The 14,539-nt window shown below is 40.2% G+C and overlaps 1 protein-coding gene across 5 annotated transcripts in view; it reads right to left on the bottom strand.

Moving 5' to 3' along the window:
- Fgf13 (fibroblast growth factor 13) overlaps positions 1-14,539 on the bottom strand; it is a 675,218-nt gene that overhangs the window by 70,227 nt on the left and 590,452 nt on the right. For 4 of the 5 annotated variants that reach the window (XM_023699090.1, XM_012516517.2, XM_023699091.1 and 1 more), the window contains 2 exons: positions 9,941-10,051; positions 4,910-5,013 (listed from right to left, as the gene is read on the bottom strand). In XM_023699090.1, coding sequence (XP_023554858.1) covers positions 4,910-5,013; positions 9,941-10,051 — 215 coding nt within the window. Of the gene's footprint in view, positions 1-4,909; positions 5,014-9,940; positions 10,052-12,037; positions 12,946-14,539 lie in introns of those variants that run through there. The other variant, XM_004639345.2, reaches the window with a different exon arrangement.

The raw sequence follows: 14,539 nt of genomic DNA, 5'->3' as shown, positions 1-14,539 counted from the left end.
AAAGAGTATAGCAGCACAAATGCAACATAGGACAGAAAGGGAAAAAAGAGATAAAGAAGAGAGGTCTTCCAAGGATCAACATATTCTAGCATCTCGAGAAAAGCTCTTCAAAAATTTAAAAGTAATTTGTTTGTAGGAGCAGAAAAGAAGATTGTTATCCTATCTATGGCATGAAGAAGGTATACATAAATTCATGATTTTTGACTTCATGTTGAGGAGGGTTCCCACTGCTATTTCATAATCACTTTCTTTAGCCACATATCAATAGTTTTAACCCAGGCTCAAAGTAACAACAAATGAGAAACATTAGAAAAGAGATCCCAACCTGAAATATACTGATGTAACTGGTCTGAGTGTGGCACAAAGGATGTAACATTTTAGAGGTGGGATCAACAGGTGATTCTGACAGTAAAGATCAAGAAGCCACTATCCTATTTAAGTCTAGAGGCTAGCAAACATGGTTGGATAAAGAACCAAGTTATTTCACAAATAATTTAGGCTTTGTGTTCGGTTACAATAACTCGACTTGGTTCTTGTAGCACATAAGTACTTACAAGTAAAAAGTAAATGAATGAGTGTAATTCTGTTTCAATAAAATTTTATTTATAAAGAAAAGATAGTGTGCAGGAGTTGCCCAATGACTATAGGTTCTTTGTGTGAGTATTGGACTGTTCCTTCTCCCCTTTCACAAAATTCCTGCTCTTTTGCCATCTCTTTGCCTCTGATTTTCAGAGATGACCTCTCACTATACTTCAGTGGGAAAATATAGGTCATTCAGGAGCAAATCCCGCAAATGCCTGTCCATCACCTGCAGATGCTGTGTGTACCTACATGGGCATCTACCATCATCTCTTTGCCTCCTATTATAGGAGAGTCCCTTCTTTTAAGGTGAATCTAATAATTTCACTTAGTCTTAAATTCATCACCCCCTAATCTCCTTTGGGGTTATGCTCCAAAAAGGATTTCATTTCCTATGTCTTTAATCACTCACTCTCTACCGGCTCTTTTCCTTTTACTTAAATGTATCCAAAGGTCTTACCTTTAAACAAAGAACCCCCAATCCCTCTCCACCCTGTATCTTCCCCTAAACATCTCCCTTGATCTCAATTTCCCTTACAAATTATGTTTCTGCTACCTCCCTTCCTCTTGACTCTCCATCCCCTAGTCTGGCTTCTATCCCCACTACTCTACCAAATATAATTATGTCATAGGCACCAAAGATCATGAAGCTAGTTCACAGTTCCTGTTTTACTTTTTCTCTGAAGCACTTGGCATTGCTGACTCCTCTCAAGATGCTCTTTCCATTTAGTTTTTGCAATTTCATTGTATCTGCCTCTGCTGGGTGCTTCCATCTTAATATTACTCAACAAAGGAACTTTTTATGCTATATATTTTCTCAATTATTCCCATGGTGTCAAGCACCACCCATTTGTAAAAACTTGCAAGTTTTATCTCTAGTTCACATCCCTTTCTCAAGCTTACGGTCCATATTTTCATATGCCTACTACAAGCCGTACTGTGCTATCCTTTGCTCCAAATCTGCCTCTATTCCTTTATTCCTACTTGGTCAATAGCATTATTATCAACCCAAATGCTAAAGGTAAAATTTTCCTTCCATCTCATGACCCAATTATTTTCTTTTCTAAAATTTTATTTTCTTTAATGACTGTAGCAGTTTTGACACTATTATAGAAATCTGTTAAAATTCATACTTGAAGACACTTTATTTTCATCCACAAAATGAATGGCAAGCATTAATGTTCAAGCATGTATGTGGTCCTTTCTTTCCTAATGCAATCAGCTTTCATATCCTGATAATTTTATCTCTAAAATATCTGAGCAATTCTTTCAGATGTTTCCACTGCAATTTAAGGCACACACTAATCATCCCTCAACAAGATCATTTGCAGTAAATTCTTGGAGTATTTTATTGCTTGCCTACACATCAGTATTTCCTTACTTCCTTCACTTATTCTTTCTCATTGATCATTACCCTGTTCTATCTTATACTGCATTTGCTAAAAGGCAGTTTTGCAAGAGAAGAGTGATTCAAATTTTTGGCTGCCTTCTCTTGTTGAATATACATGATATTTCACTGAGATTTTGGTTTTGCCAACATGGTCATGAGGAAAGAACTCTATCCTAAGACACTCTGGAAACCACATTTTACATAAGATGACAAGAAAACATAATATTCACTAAGGACAGTGATCAACAGGATGGAGACACCAAGCCATAATCAATAAGAAGTAATTTGAAGAAATGGAACATTTATCCTAGAGAAGGTTCAGATTTCTTTCTTGGAGTAGAGTAATTTGGATATTGTCCCTCTATATGAACATCAGGATCATCAATCGGGCATCTTTCCTCCTTAGTGAAAAACACAGTATCTTTTCCTTAGTAAGAAATGCTTACTTAAGGTTCCTTTGCCTTAAATGAAAAATATGTGCAGTGCTCCAAATTTTGCTGTTTACTGGCTTGCATATCATAGAAAGGAAAACTATCTGTGTACCAGGTTGATTCACCTGGGAATCCTTTCTTACAAATGAGTTCAGAGTGACATTATCAAATTTGGGGAATGATGGTTCATCTAAATGGTTTTCAACAGTTGAGGAAAAGCCAACTACCATAATAGTGACCACAACCAAGAAAAATTCTGGATGGTTTAACAGCAATTGTTTCCTATGTCATTGCTTTCCCAAGAGTACACCCATTATATTCCATTCCCTTCACATGTATGTGTACTAGTTTCAGAAAATGCTTCTTTTATTAAAAACCTACCTTTGTATCTTATTCTTGAAAATGGGATTATTTTAAATTGTCATTATGTTACCTCAGTCTAACATGAAAATTTGAAAAACCAATCTTTCTTATCACTTATAATAAGAACACTATATGAACAAAGTGGTGAATTTCACACAGTACAATAAATTCAGATCTTTCATTTAGTAAAAATAATACAACCTGTATATATTAAGCAATGAGATGACTTAAATGGCCTGAGAGCAGTGCTTGTTGATAATTTCCAGGGTCTGATGTGTACGCTAATAATTATCTTTGGTCAGTCTTTTATCATCACTTAAAGTAGACTACATGGTTTAACAAATGAATGGGCCTGGTGTGGTCTTACTATACTCTTCTTTTCCATCACAGATTATGGAAAACCAAATTAGAATGTGATTTCTACCATGTCTGCCAAGAAGTAGTCTATATGGCTGGCTCTGAAGTAAATTTGGAGATTACCGGAAAACAAAAGTGATTATAGGTAAATGTTTTACTTGTAGTTTGTGGCATTTGTTTTTACAGACATAATAATGACCTCCTTTAGGGCTGGCTAATAGGAAGTTTGATAAACAAGTTTCTCCATTTAAATATCCTATCCTCCTCAAATACAACAATTCACACTAAAGGGTAAAAAGTATTCGTGTACTAAATGCCCTCCTGTATGGCCGGCCAGATAGCTCAGCAGACAAAAGGACTTGGTTAGGCAGACTCAGGGACTGGGGTTCAATCCTGTTGTACTGTGCTGTCCCTGCCCTGGGATGCGCTGACATAGCGATTGAGCCTGGGCATGGTGGTGAATGCCTGTAATCACAGTGCTTGGAAGGCTGAAAACAAGAGGATCACTATGAGTCCAATCTATGTAGTGGGACCCTGTAAGTACTGTACTAAATACATAAAAAAGAAGGAAATAAATGGCCTACTGTAATCCAAAAGTAGGTGTAATAAGAATGAAACTTTGACTCGAGTGCTATATATTTGCTTATATTTAAATGCCAAACATATTTTTTATTTTTATTTTTATTTATTTATTTTTTTTTTGCTTTTGGTAGTAGATAAAACTATTCTTTTGGTCTGTTTTTTTTTTTCAAAGTTTTATTGATAAACATATAGCAATGAGACAGTTTCAAATCAAATCGAAAGTACAGTTTCAACAAATAATACACTGCTTATATTCTTCTTTGTATTCAACGTGGTTGGCATATTTTTTAAAGTTTGCTTTGAGCCCTCATTTTTTTTTTTTTTTCAGAACTGGAGATTGAACTCAGGCACTTGCGCTTGCCAGGCAAGCGCTTATTCTACTGAGCCATCTCCCCAGCCCTGAGCCCTCATTCTTTGATGAATTTTGATCACCACTGTTTATAAATGCACCTGAAAGAAGTTTCATTTCTCTCTCTTTATTGAAACCTTCTAAGAAAAGGGCAAGCAAGGGTTTTTGTGTAAGAAGTTGCATCATAATTGAACAAAAATTATAAGGAATTTATGAGTACTTGGAGGCCAAGAATTTGAAGGCTCCAAGCATAAAATATTGACAAAGACAAATGTTAATTCCTCTAATTTAATCAGTACATATTGTGTGTATGTGCATTGAAATAGCACACTGTATCCCATAAATTTTTACAAGTAAACTAATAAGAAAATACGAAGTATGTGAGGCAGACAACAATTGTGCTAACTGAACAGAGACATGAAAGTGTAGAAGTACTTCTAGCACTAGCCTTTGTGTCCTGGGGCGGATCTGAGGGAAAATCTCATTGATTTTTTGAGAATTGACCATAGAGGAATACATGTCTGAGTTAAGAAATGGCTTTGTTTCCCACAACTTTAAAGCAAGATATCAAGACAGATCATTTTGTTCTATATAATGGCCCAAATAATGCTGTACGTAAAACTTTTCAGTGAATTTTTGAATTTTGGACTGAACATGGTAGCTTCAAATGACAGTAACTTGTTAACAGTGTTCACAGGCACCAAGAACCTAGTTTGTCCTTCCCACTGAACAATTTCTCTCAGAAATCATCTTCCCTCCTCTCATCACAGAAATATGCACTGATAACATGTATATAGCACATTTGCTTTCATATCAGATGAAAACCAGAACAGTCAAAACATTCACACAAAGACTTACCGAGGTGTACAAATATCCCTCACTGTTCATTGCCAAATACAGCTTGGTTTGAACTCCTTGAATAGCCACCACTCGAAGACCCACAGGGATGAGGTTAAACAGAGCTGAAAGTTAAAAGAAAGTGAAAACAATGTTACAATTCTGAATTTCATACCTTTTCAATGTTTTCAGCAAGCCTATCTGGTTCTCCGAATGTAGTATGCACTTGGTAAGAACAAACAGGTATATATTTAGACACATACAGATAACGCCTCATTCTATTTGATCTATGGTTGCAGTCATCTTAGTGAGGCTGTGACTACATATGCTCCAACACTGGGGACAGCAGAAGACTTGGGGATCCCAGTTCTGTATTTTAGTGTTAGACATGGAGAATTGTCATGATTCTTGGGAGATCAGCATGTACATTAAGCAATGCTGCCTTCTTATAAAGTTTTAAACAGTTCCCCTAAATAGCTGCCAAAATTCTCATAGGTACAGTTAAGATTAGTAGGGGAGAGATTCTTAGGAGACACAATAGTTTATTGCCCTTATCTAATCTATCCATATCATTTTTATGCAAAACCTCAAAAATAAGTCCAGACCTTGCAAAAATGTCCCATTTTGCAGTCCTATGTTCCCAATGTTTCTAACTTTTAATCTCCAAGAGCAAAAGTTATAAGAATGAAAAGTAATAAAAGGTATGTGCTTTAATATATTTTTCCTGCAAAATGGTTGCAAGTAAGCTGCTGACTTGTTTCAATCAGCCCTTCATTTCTCCACTTGAAGGTCTGGACTCCGTGAAACTTACTCCGAAGCTATGCTCATAACCACACACCACTCACTGGAGACAACCAGTGGGTGCCCTCCTACTACCAGCTGTCTACTCCCTCCCACGCAGTGAATAAAAATAAAACAGTACATTTTTAAAATCATAGTGCTTGCCACACACATTTTTTGAAAATAGCCTGGGCACCTTTCTCTCAAGAGTCATCAACTGACGTTGATGATTTTTTCCTTGTTTTGTAAGTTTTTCAAGGATCATATATCAGCATGGCATTTGGGCGAAATTTAAAGGAGTCATCACATGGGTAAGAACAGTTGTTATTTTTCTGGGATCAGTTATCTTTGCATGTATATTGCACAGTGGTAGATGCAGTAATACGGATGAAAAATATTAATGGGGAACTAAGTATTTCTTGGTGAGCCCACAATATATCTTTCCCTTAAAATCAGGCTATTACCAAAGAGGAGCTAGGACATACTGTACAGTTCAAAACACAAGTGTTCTTACCACATGCCACTGATGGCACTTGACTCAATACTCATCATATTAAAAGCTGTGCCCTTCTGTTATGAGGTAAAAGAAAGTAATTGCACAGATTGCAAGCCCTGATCTCATGCTATATTTGACAATGCAATGAACATGCAAGAAGTCTGGCATCTTGGAGCATATCATGTATATCATATCTCTTTCAGTTGATCACTTTGCTCACAGAAGATACTCAACAGATATTTGCAGGTTGATAGCAAACTGTACAGCAAAAACATGACCGTATATTTTGGGGATGTTGTAGATCAAAACCCCATCACATAAAAGCCCATAATTAAAACTTTTTAAGTTCTAAAACCTCCAAGTCCACCTGTCCATATGAGTCAGGCTGAAATGCCATATCACTACATGCTTCTTGATAATGGCAATGCAAGAATATGTGTAAAATCTGTTATGGACATAGTAGTAGATGATGGAGAACAATAAATGAAGTTCAGATTATTTCTAGAGCTTTAATTTTTCAACACATTGAACCTTTTTACTTCTCTTAATGTAGATGCAGTAATACGGATCTACATTAGATCTAACAGCAGAAGGGTGGGTGAAATTGGTTTCATTTTTGTCTTGTTCCCCAACCATTCCTGGATTAGGGTTCTAATGAGCATTAAGATGCTTAAATTTCAAATATCGGAAAACAGTGGGAAGAAGAGAACAGTAATCTATGCCTAGGAGTACGTATTCCTGAATGATAGTATTAAGTATGTAATATAACACCTATTTTTCACTATGTAATACACCTTTTATAAAGGTTTATTCAAAAATGAAAATGACAGCAACAACAACAAAAAACACTACCAATTAAAAAAAAGGGGGGGGAAAAAAACTGAATGGAAAATATAAAGCAGCTCGTCATACCAGTCTGTTTTGCTTTATACATTCATGATAGGTCATAAACCAGGATGTCTTCAAATTTGTTTGGAGGAACAGTCTTTCCAGATAAAATGCAAAGGAATTATGTAAAAAGTAAGCTGGGACAGAATTCTCATCTTCTTAGATGCTTGATTTATATTGAAATCTTCATGGATTTATATTATTTTGGTGCTTTCTTTGCACCCAAGGCAAATATAATAAAACCATAGCCATATAATGTCTATCATCTTTGCCTTTTCAGGTGGAGACTTCAGAATTTACAATGGCTGATTTGCGCATAAGGAAATTTCATTGAACTGACATTTACCATTGTAATAATCTGCGTAAAGTAGGCTTAAATTTGCTTATAACTAAATGTATTTTTAGAAATGTCTGCGTAAACATGAAATGATTTATTTTATCATTATCTTGGAGTTAAAATAATGTAAAGTCAATTGAGTTAAATGAGAAAAATCATGATAAAAATACAAATCAAGAAAACTATATTAGCAGGTATATTGAGAAACTACTACCCAAATGAGTAAGAGTTGGAACAAAGAAATCTGTATTTTTATGTCACTCACTGGAAGGAGCAGGGAGAAGGGGCAAAGGAAGAAAAACATTTAAAAAGGGAGAAAATACATAATCAAGATGTATTACATGCGGGTACCAACTCCCCACAATAATTGTAATCATTATGTACTGCAAACATGTCCTGATAAGAAAATTAATGCCAAGAAAATTACTCAACTTTGGAAGAAAAGAACCATCTTGGATGGCTAGACTTCCACTGTGGTGGGTCAGTTTAATCATTAAATCCTTCTGTTTTGTGATTATTCCTATGATATCTTCAATGGGAAAACTAAGCTAGTGCCAAAGCTTCTGGTCACTCTTGATATCAAGGCTAGAGTCAATCCCCACTGGCTTGCTATTTCTTTTGAGACTCTGCATGTGTGTGTATCATCTTATGATAATACTTAGGTTTGATTGACTTTTTACTTTTACCTGCCTAAACACAGATTCTTGTTTTCAAGCTATATTCTTTGGAAGGCTTCAAATAGCATTAATACACAGAAATGCCATGAACATCAGTCAGAGTTATAAGGCAATCAAAAGCCTAGGTAGGAATGGAAAAGTAAAACCTACTGCATGATTTACAGATGCATAGAGCAGGGATATAGTACAGGGGCAGTGCCTGCTTGGCAAGTGTGAAGTCCAGGTTTCCATTCCTGGTACTCTCCACCCCTCAATAAACAAATAAAGATCCATAAGAAATATAGCCTTGACACGTGTGTGTGTAAAATAGAAGGAAATGTCTCCTGAAATTATCATGCATAGTATGATCATGATGAGTTTGGCATACACATGTTAATAAAACACAGCACATTGGTTTATATACTTTTTAATATTTTTTACTTTTGAAGAAACAGATGTGGACATTGGACCCAAAAGATCCCATTTTCCTGAGGTATTTTGGAAAGTTATGAGCAATTTAAATTCCTTTATTCTTTCTCCAAACATTATTTGTACATAAAATTTTGGGAAAAGTTTTATTATTGATCATCATGTACTAATGCCTGCTACTTGATTACATTACACTTGGCTAGCCATTTAAATACAAAAGGATACATAAGAGAACTATGCTTCATCTTAAAACCTCCATATCACAATAGTAAAATTATGTTTTTTAAAACAGGGAAGACAATTTAATATGGAGATTCTTTATTCTAAGAACCAAAAAGACCTTTTTTCAAAGGCAGTTAAAGGTGACCTCTTGGGGCCTGGGAGATAGCTCAGTAGAATAAGTGCTTCCCTGGCAAGCACAAGGGCACAAGGGCTTGAGTTCAATCCCTGGTTCCACCAAAAAAAAAAGATGACTTCTTGAGGTCATAGCCTGGCTACCAGTCCAGAGAGCTTCTGTTAAAATATGAAACTTTTTAATTTTTAACACTGGAACTCTTGTTAGGCTGTAGCCTACTTCTCAGCAGTTAAACCTAAGTGCCTTGTTCTGTTTTCTTCATGAACAACGGGAATATGTCTGGGATTTATCAAAGTCAGGGAAATTCAACAGAAATTAGAGTAATCAGGGAATGTATTGTGAGAACCAATGGTTGTAGCCTATCAAACATTTAGTAGGTCTGCAAAAAACTGTAAACTGCAAAAAAAAATCTAATGATCGTTAAGGGAAGGCTGTCCTATTTCAGTTTATGTTTTTATCATTCCAAATAAAGCATATACAATCACAAGTTATATAATGCCTTGAAACTACCTATCTGCAACAAAACTGGTGTAACATTCTACTTCTTTTTTAGCCTTACTTGTATAGTCTCTGATTTAGACTTTACTTAAACCATGGGTAAAATGAAAAAACTAAAGGAAATCCTTTACACACCTGTGAAATGTATCTCAACATTGAAACTCCAATTAGATGCAGACTTATCAGTGTGTTGGAGGTGGGGAATGAAAGCTTGTAAGGATGAATTGTAGTAGGAAACCAATCATGTCTCTTGGGATGAGACTGGTTCTTAAGAGTAGAGATAACATGTTATTTTGGGATCACTGTGTGAGTGAGTAACTTTTCTGTGGGGAAAAAAGTAATAAAATCCAAGGATTGGCATAAACCTATCTCGATTACCATGGATATGACATTTGGATTATTCTTCAGACGGTGTCAACATTATTTGCTCTAGTTCACTATTTTAGATATTTTATGTTTAACTTCCTTTCGGTGAACATGTGTAAACAGTATCATGTGGTGTGCCTGTATTTTGCCTACAGGATTTATTGAGAGTTGTTTACTCAAACATGAATAAAAAGAACACAAAGTCAACAACATGCTGGTGTACACTATTTATTGAGCCGTCACTTACTATAGGTGCTGTCCTCGTCTTTGGTACCATCAATGGTTCCATCTGCCTGCAGCTGCAAGTGGTAGCCTTGTCTGCTGTAGAGTTTGGTAACTATACCCTTAAGCTGAGGCTCTGCAAAGAGAAGAATGGTTTGGATTAGATGACACATTGTACAAATGAAGTTGACAAGACTCAGAATTTAAAATTCTATCTTCATTTACAAATCTTCATGGAAAAAAGTCAAACCACACTTTTAAAGAGTACCCTGGGAGATAGAAAACAAGTAAACAAACTTCAAGTTTCAGAAGAAATCTCTAGACAAGGGAAGAAACATTTCATTTCTACCTCAAAACATTAGTTAAAGCCCCAAAGCTTCTCAATGCAGCTAGATTCTGACAGCTTGTCATTTAGCTTAGAGTGGGACTCTATGTCACAGAACACTCCTAATGGGTTGGCAAATGGCATGGTCTGACTTTTTAACAATGTGTCGCTTTTCATGTGGTAGAAAAAGGAAAAATACAAAGATAATTCAGAGTTATTTGCTATTCCAGGGTCAAAAATCTAGTAGCAACTATTTCCTTCACAATGATCACAATTTTAATAAGTAAATCCCTTATTCCAAAATGACTGAAGATGCATAAATAACCTGAAATCTCATCAAAGTATCTGCGTTTAGAAAACTGAGGCTCCTTACCAATAAAAGGCTAGCAGGAGATAAAACAACCATCACCACATTCTATGGTATTAATTACTTTTAGGGAAAATTTATTTTTAAAAAATGGGTTTTTTTGACAGTGAGGAAAGAAAATTAGTTTATACTTATTTTTGAATTTAATATCAGAAATATGATTACCCAAAACATGGGTTCATAATTTAAATGATGTTCAATTATGAATCACCATAGATTAATCAAACGTCTAATTTACCCATAACAGCCATGCTATCCAAAATTTGCTTTTACTGAATACAGACACCTGCGCTGAAATAATACATATGTGATTATTCAAGCCACATAATCATGCCTCGGAACTGCTGAAGCCTTTTTAGAAAAAGCCTAAATTACAGCTAAATGCATGACAAACTTTGTACAAACAGTAAACCTATGCCTGCATTTTCATTCCAGGGTGTGTAGAACATATAAGTAGAGAATAGATTGATGAGGAAATACGATTTGTTGTAATATTTATCTGATAAAAGATAAAAACAGAGAGCAAAAGATTTATTTAAGAATGGCAAATAAGCTGCATGTTTCCCCCCAAGGTCTCCCCTGACGCAATCTCATATGATAGCTGTTTGAATTTCCCATCACCTGAATATCACACTTCTCTTACCCCTGAAATGCTTTAAAAGAACCCACAATTTAGCTTGAGTTTAAATTTCCTTTCACCTTGTATTTTCATACCAAGTAACCACAGTTCTACTAATCTAACAAGCTCACTGAGCTCTTTTGCCGCAAGGTTCTAGAAATCCACCTCCCCCCAGCAAACATTTCAAAGCTGCACCACAAGTCAAGTCTGTCCCAAATGCTTAAAAGTACGGTATTCAAAGAAAGGAAATGCCTAGACAGCGGAAGCCCATGTCCCTTCGGGTGAAAGCCACAGAGGAAGGGTCTGATAGGAAGCGGTAAGGGAAAGAGGGATTCCCCGGGTTTTCCTGGGGGAGGGGAGTGGTGTCGGTCCAGGTTGCTTCTGCAATTTCCACGCTACACACTACACGAACGATCATGTCTCGGTCACGCCTTCCCAGAGCCCACTGGGCACAGGCGCGCGCCCGCCCGCACGCGCGTGCACACACACACACACACACACACACACACACACACACACACACACAGGACAACACATCTGAAGCTGCCATCGCGCCTCAGGCAGGGCATGCCCTCAGGCTCTGCGCCTGTCCCAGGGCAGTTGCAATGCAGCAAGCCTGTTAAGGTTAAGACGGAGGTAAAGCAATCACATACATTCCCACACACGCACACCGCCTAGATGGCCTCATCCGCACAGGATGGGCTACAGACAAACTTACCTAGGCTTACATATCTACCCCCAACCCCCTCCACACTCAGAAAGTACGACAAAAATTGAAAAAAAAAAAAAAAAAGCTAAAGTCCCTTCCGACCTGGTCTCCTCCTGCGCCTCTTCTTGGAACCGAAGAGTTTGACCCGGGAAAAGACATTTAACTTGTTTTTGTCGCAGCTGGTCTTGCCTTTGCTGGGGCTACTGACACACTTGCAGGCGTTGGATTTCTCGCGCTCGCGGGCTTGTCTCTTCTGACGGATCAGCGAGCTGGCGATTGCCGCCGCCATGGCCACGACGCCCACCACCACCACTTCTTCTGCTGCCCCTCGCTGGGTTCACCTCCTCCTCCTCCTACTCCTCCTCCTCCTCTTCCTCCTGCTTTTTTCGCTGCTCTCCCACGGTCTCCGCTTTGGTCTCTTTAGCCTGCGTTAGCCCGGGCGTCTTCGCACTCGGGCTTCAGCAGAGGAGGGGGCTTTGCATGCCTTCCGAGCTCCTCTGGCAGTGGTCCGGCCCCTGAGCGGGCTGCTGGCTGCCTGGGTCCGAGCCGACGCCACAGCCCCGGGCCGGAATCGCGGGCGAGACGGGCAGGCGGAGGCAGAGCTGCGCGACTGCGTGATCTCGGCCCCAGAGCCCCGAGGACACTGTGCGAGTCCAAGTGGCTTGGGTCGGAGTTTCGCCGCACCCCCCACTCTGTGCCGCGTGGAGGGGCCAGAGCAGGGAGGCGGGCGGAGGGAGAGAGCGCGGGCGGGAGAGAGGCCGGGAGCGCGGGCGGCAGGAGGGAGGAGGGAGGAGGAAGCGCGCGGGGGAGCGCGCCCTCGCCCTGGCCCCTCCGAGGCTTCCACTAGTCCTTGCAACTTCTTAGCGTGCTGATCAGGAAAAGTTGGCCCTTGCCGGCCTTTCGGCAGGGATCAAACAGGTAATGGCCTCTCATCCTCGCTGTTGCTGCTGCTCTGGGCGCGGCACCGTCGCAGCACAGGAATCCAGTCGCTGCAGGCACCCTCCGGAAGAGCGCGACGGCCTCCCCGCGGCCCCCTCCCTCGGCGGCCCCTCCTTCTCTCCGGGAGCCTAGCCCAGCAAGCTGGCGCCCCGCCGCGGGCGGTCCCCCGCAGCCCCACCCCTCGAGTCCCCAGCGGGAAGGCAGCTAACACCTGTAGGGGTTTAGGCATTGCCCCATCGCCCAAACCCTTCTCTCCTGTGCCCAAGAGCAGCTTCTGAAGGAAACGGTGATGGAGGAGGCACCGGGATGAGATAGTTGGGTTGAAGGAGCCCGGCTTTGCTTGGCAGCGCTGGGGGCGGAGCGGGGAGGGGTGTTCCGTCAGTGTTTGACTCTTAGCTGGCCAGATGGAGCCTGGGCTGGAGGCTCTAGGAAGTTCGCCGGACCCTGGGCCCAAGCTCAGGATTTCCAACACCTAATCCCACCTGCGCTGAGATGTTTTGCGTGGCTACACTTGTAGCCTTTCAGAAGAAGGGGCCAGGACTCCCAGACGGGTTCAACCCCCGCGACAGCGGCAGCAGAAGGCACTGCAGAGCTGCGCCCGCACACCAGGCTGCCACCCAGCGGTTTCTGCTGACTTTTCATTCCATGCCAAGTCCTGCGGTGGGAACCCTATTTTTCTTCTGCTTCCTTTAATCTGTCCATTGGAGTTTGGGGTTTAGCGAGCTTGGGTCCTGTACCACAGGAAGTATTTGGAGGTCATGGTGCAATCTATTTAACCTGGGCACATCTCCAAGTCTCCTAATGTCATGTTCTTCTTTTCTTTTCCTGCTCCTCAAACTCCGACAACCTCCCTCCTTGCAATTCAGGAATGGGATCTGGCTTCTTTCTAGCTTCACTCTACTCACAAATTCTCTTCCTGCCCATTTTGTATTGTAAGCAATGGGAGAAAAAAGAATGGCTTTGGGGGCCAAGAATGCAGTAAAGAGGGAATGGTCCATCCACAGGGACATCCTACCTTCAGATGCATCACTGTTTTGATGCCCCTACTCCAGGACTGAACCCAGGGCTGATACATGCTAAGCAAGCTCTGGATTACTTGATTTCTGAGGCCAAACAGGGATCTGGAAATAGTAGAGCCGTTCTATCTTGGAGCTCTACTACACTCCTACACTTTCCTTACTGGACTCCTCCTCCTCCTCCTCTTCCTTTGCAGATCTTTTCAGAAGTACGCAGATGTAAAACCAAATACACAGCTTAGCTGCTAGAGTGCAACTCTCTTTTATTGCCTGACTTTCCAACAAGCTCAGATTCAGAAATGTGGAAACTATCAAAAGGAAAAGAATCAAGCACCTTCGCCTATCAGGACTGAAACACCTAAGCCTTCCGCAGGTTTTCTTGCTTCACAGTTGCTGCTCCTGCTCCTTCCTTCCACTCCTTCCCAGCCTTGCAAAGTGCCATGTGCCACTGTGCCTCTAGAAGGGAGGCTGGGGTGAAAGCTGCAGGGTGGCTGAGAAAGTTCCCACCTACTCTTTTGAGGGCTTTTGGCCTCCCCAAAAGAAAGGACTGTAGTAAAGGCCAGCTGGATAGCTCAGCGGACTAAAGTGTCTCCTTAGAAGTGGAAGACCCAATACTATTATGGGCTACTGGGCTCTTTTAGAATATTTT

Source organism: Octodon degus, unplaced genomic scaffold (genome assembly GCF_000260255.1).
Source record: "Octodon degus isolate 3935 unplaced genomic scaffold, OctDeg1.0 scaffold00110, whole genome shotgun sequence".
Lineage (NCBI taxonomy): Eukaryota > Metazoa > Chordata > Mammalia > Rodentia > Octodontidae > Octodon > Octodon degus.
Note: the sequence above shows the minus strand (reverse complement) of the source record. Positions and strands in the feature narration are given on the sequence as shown.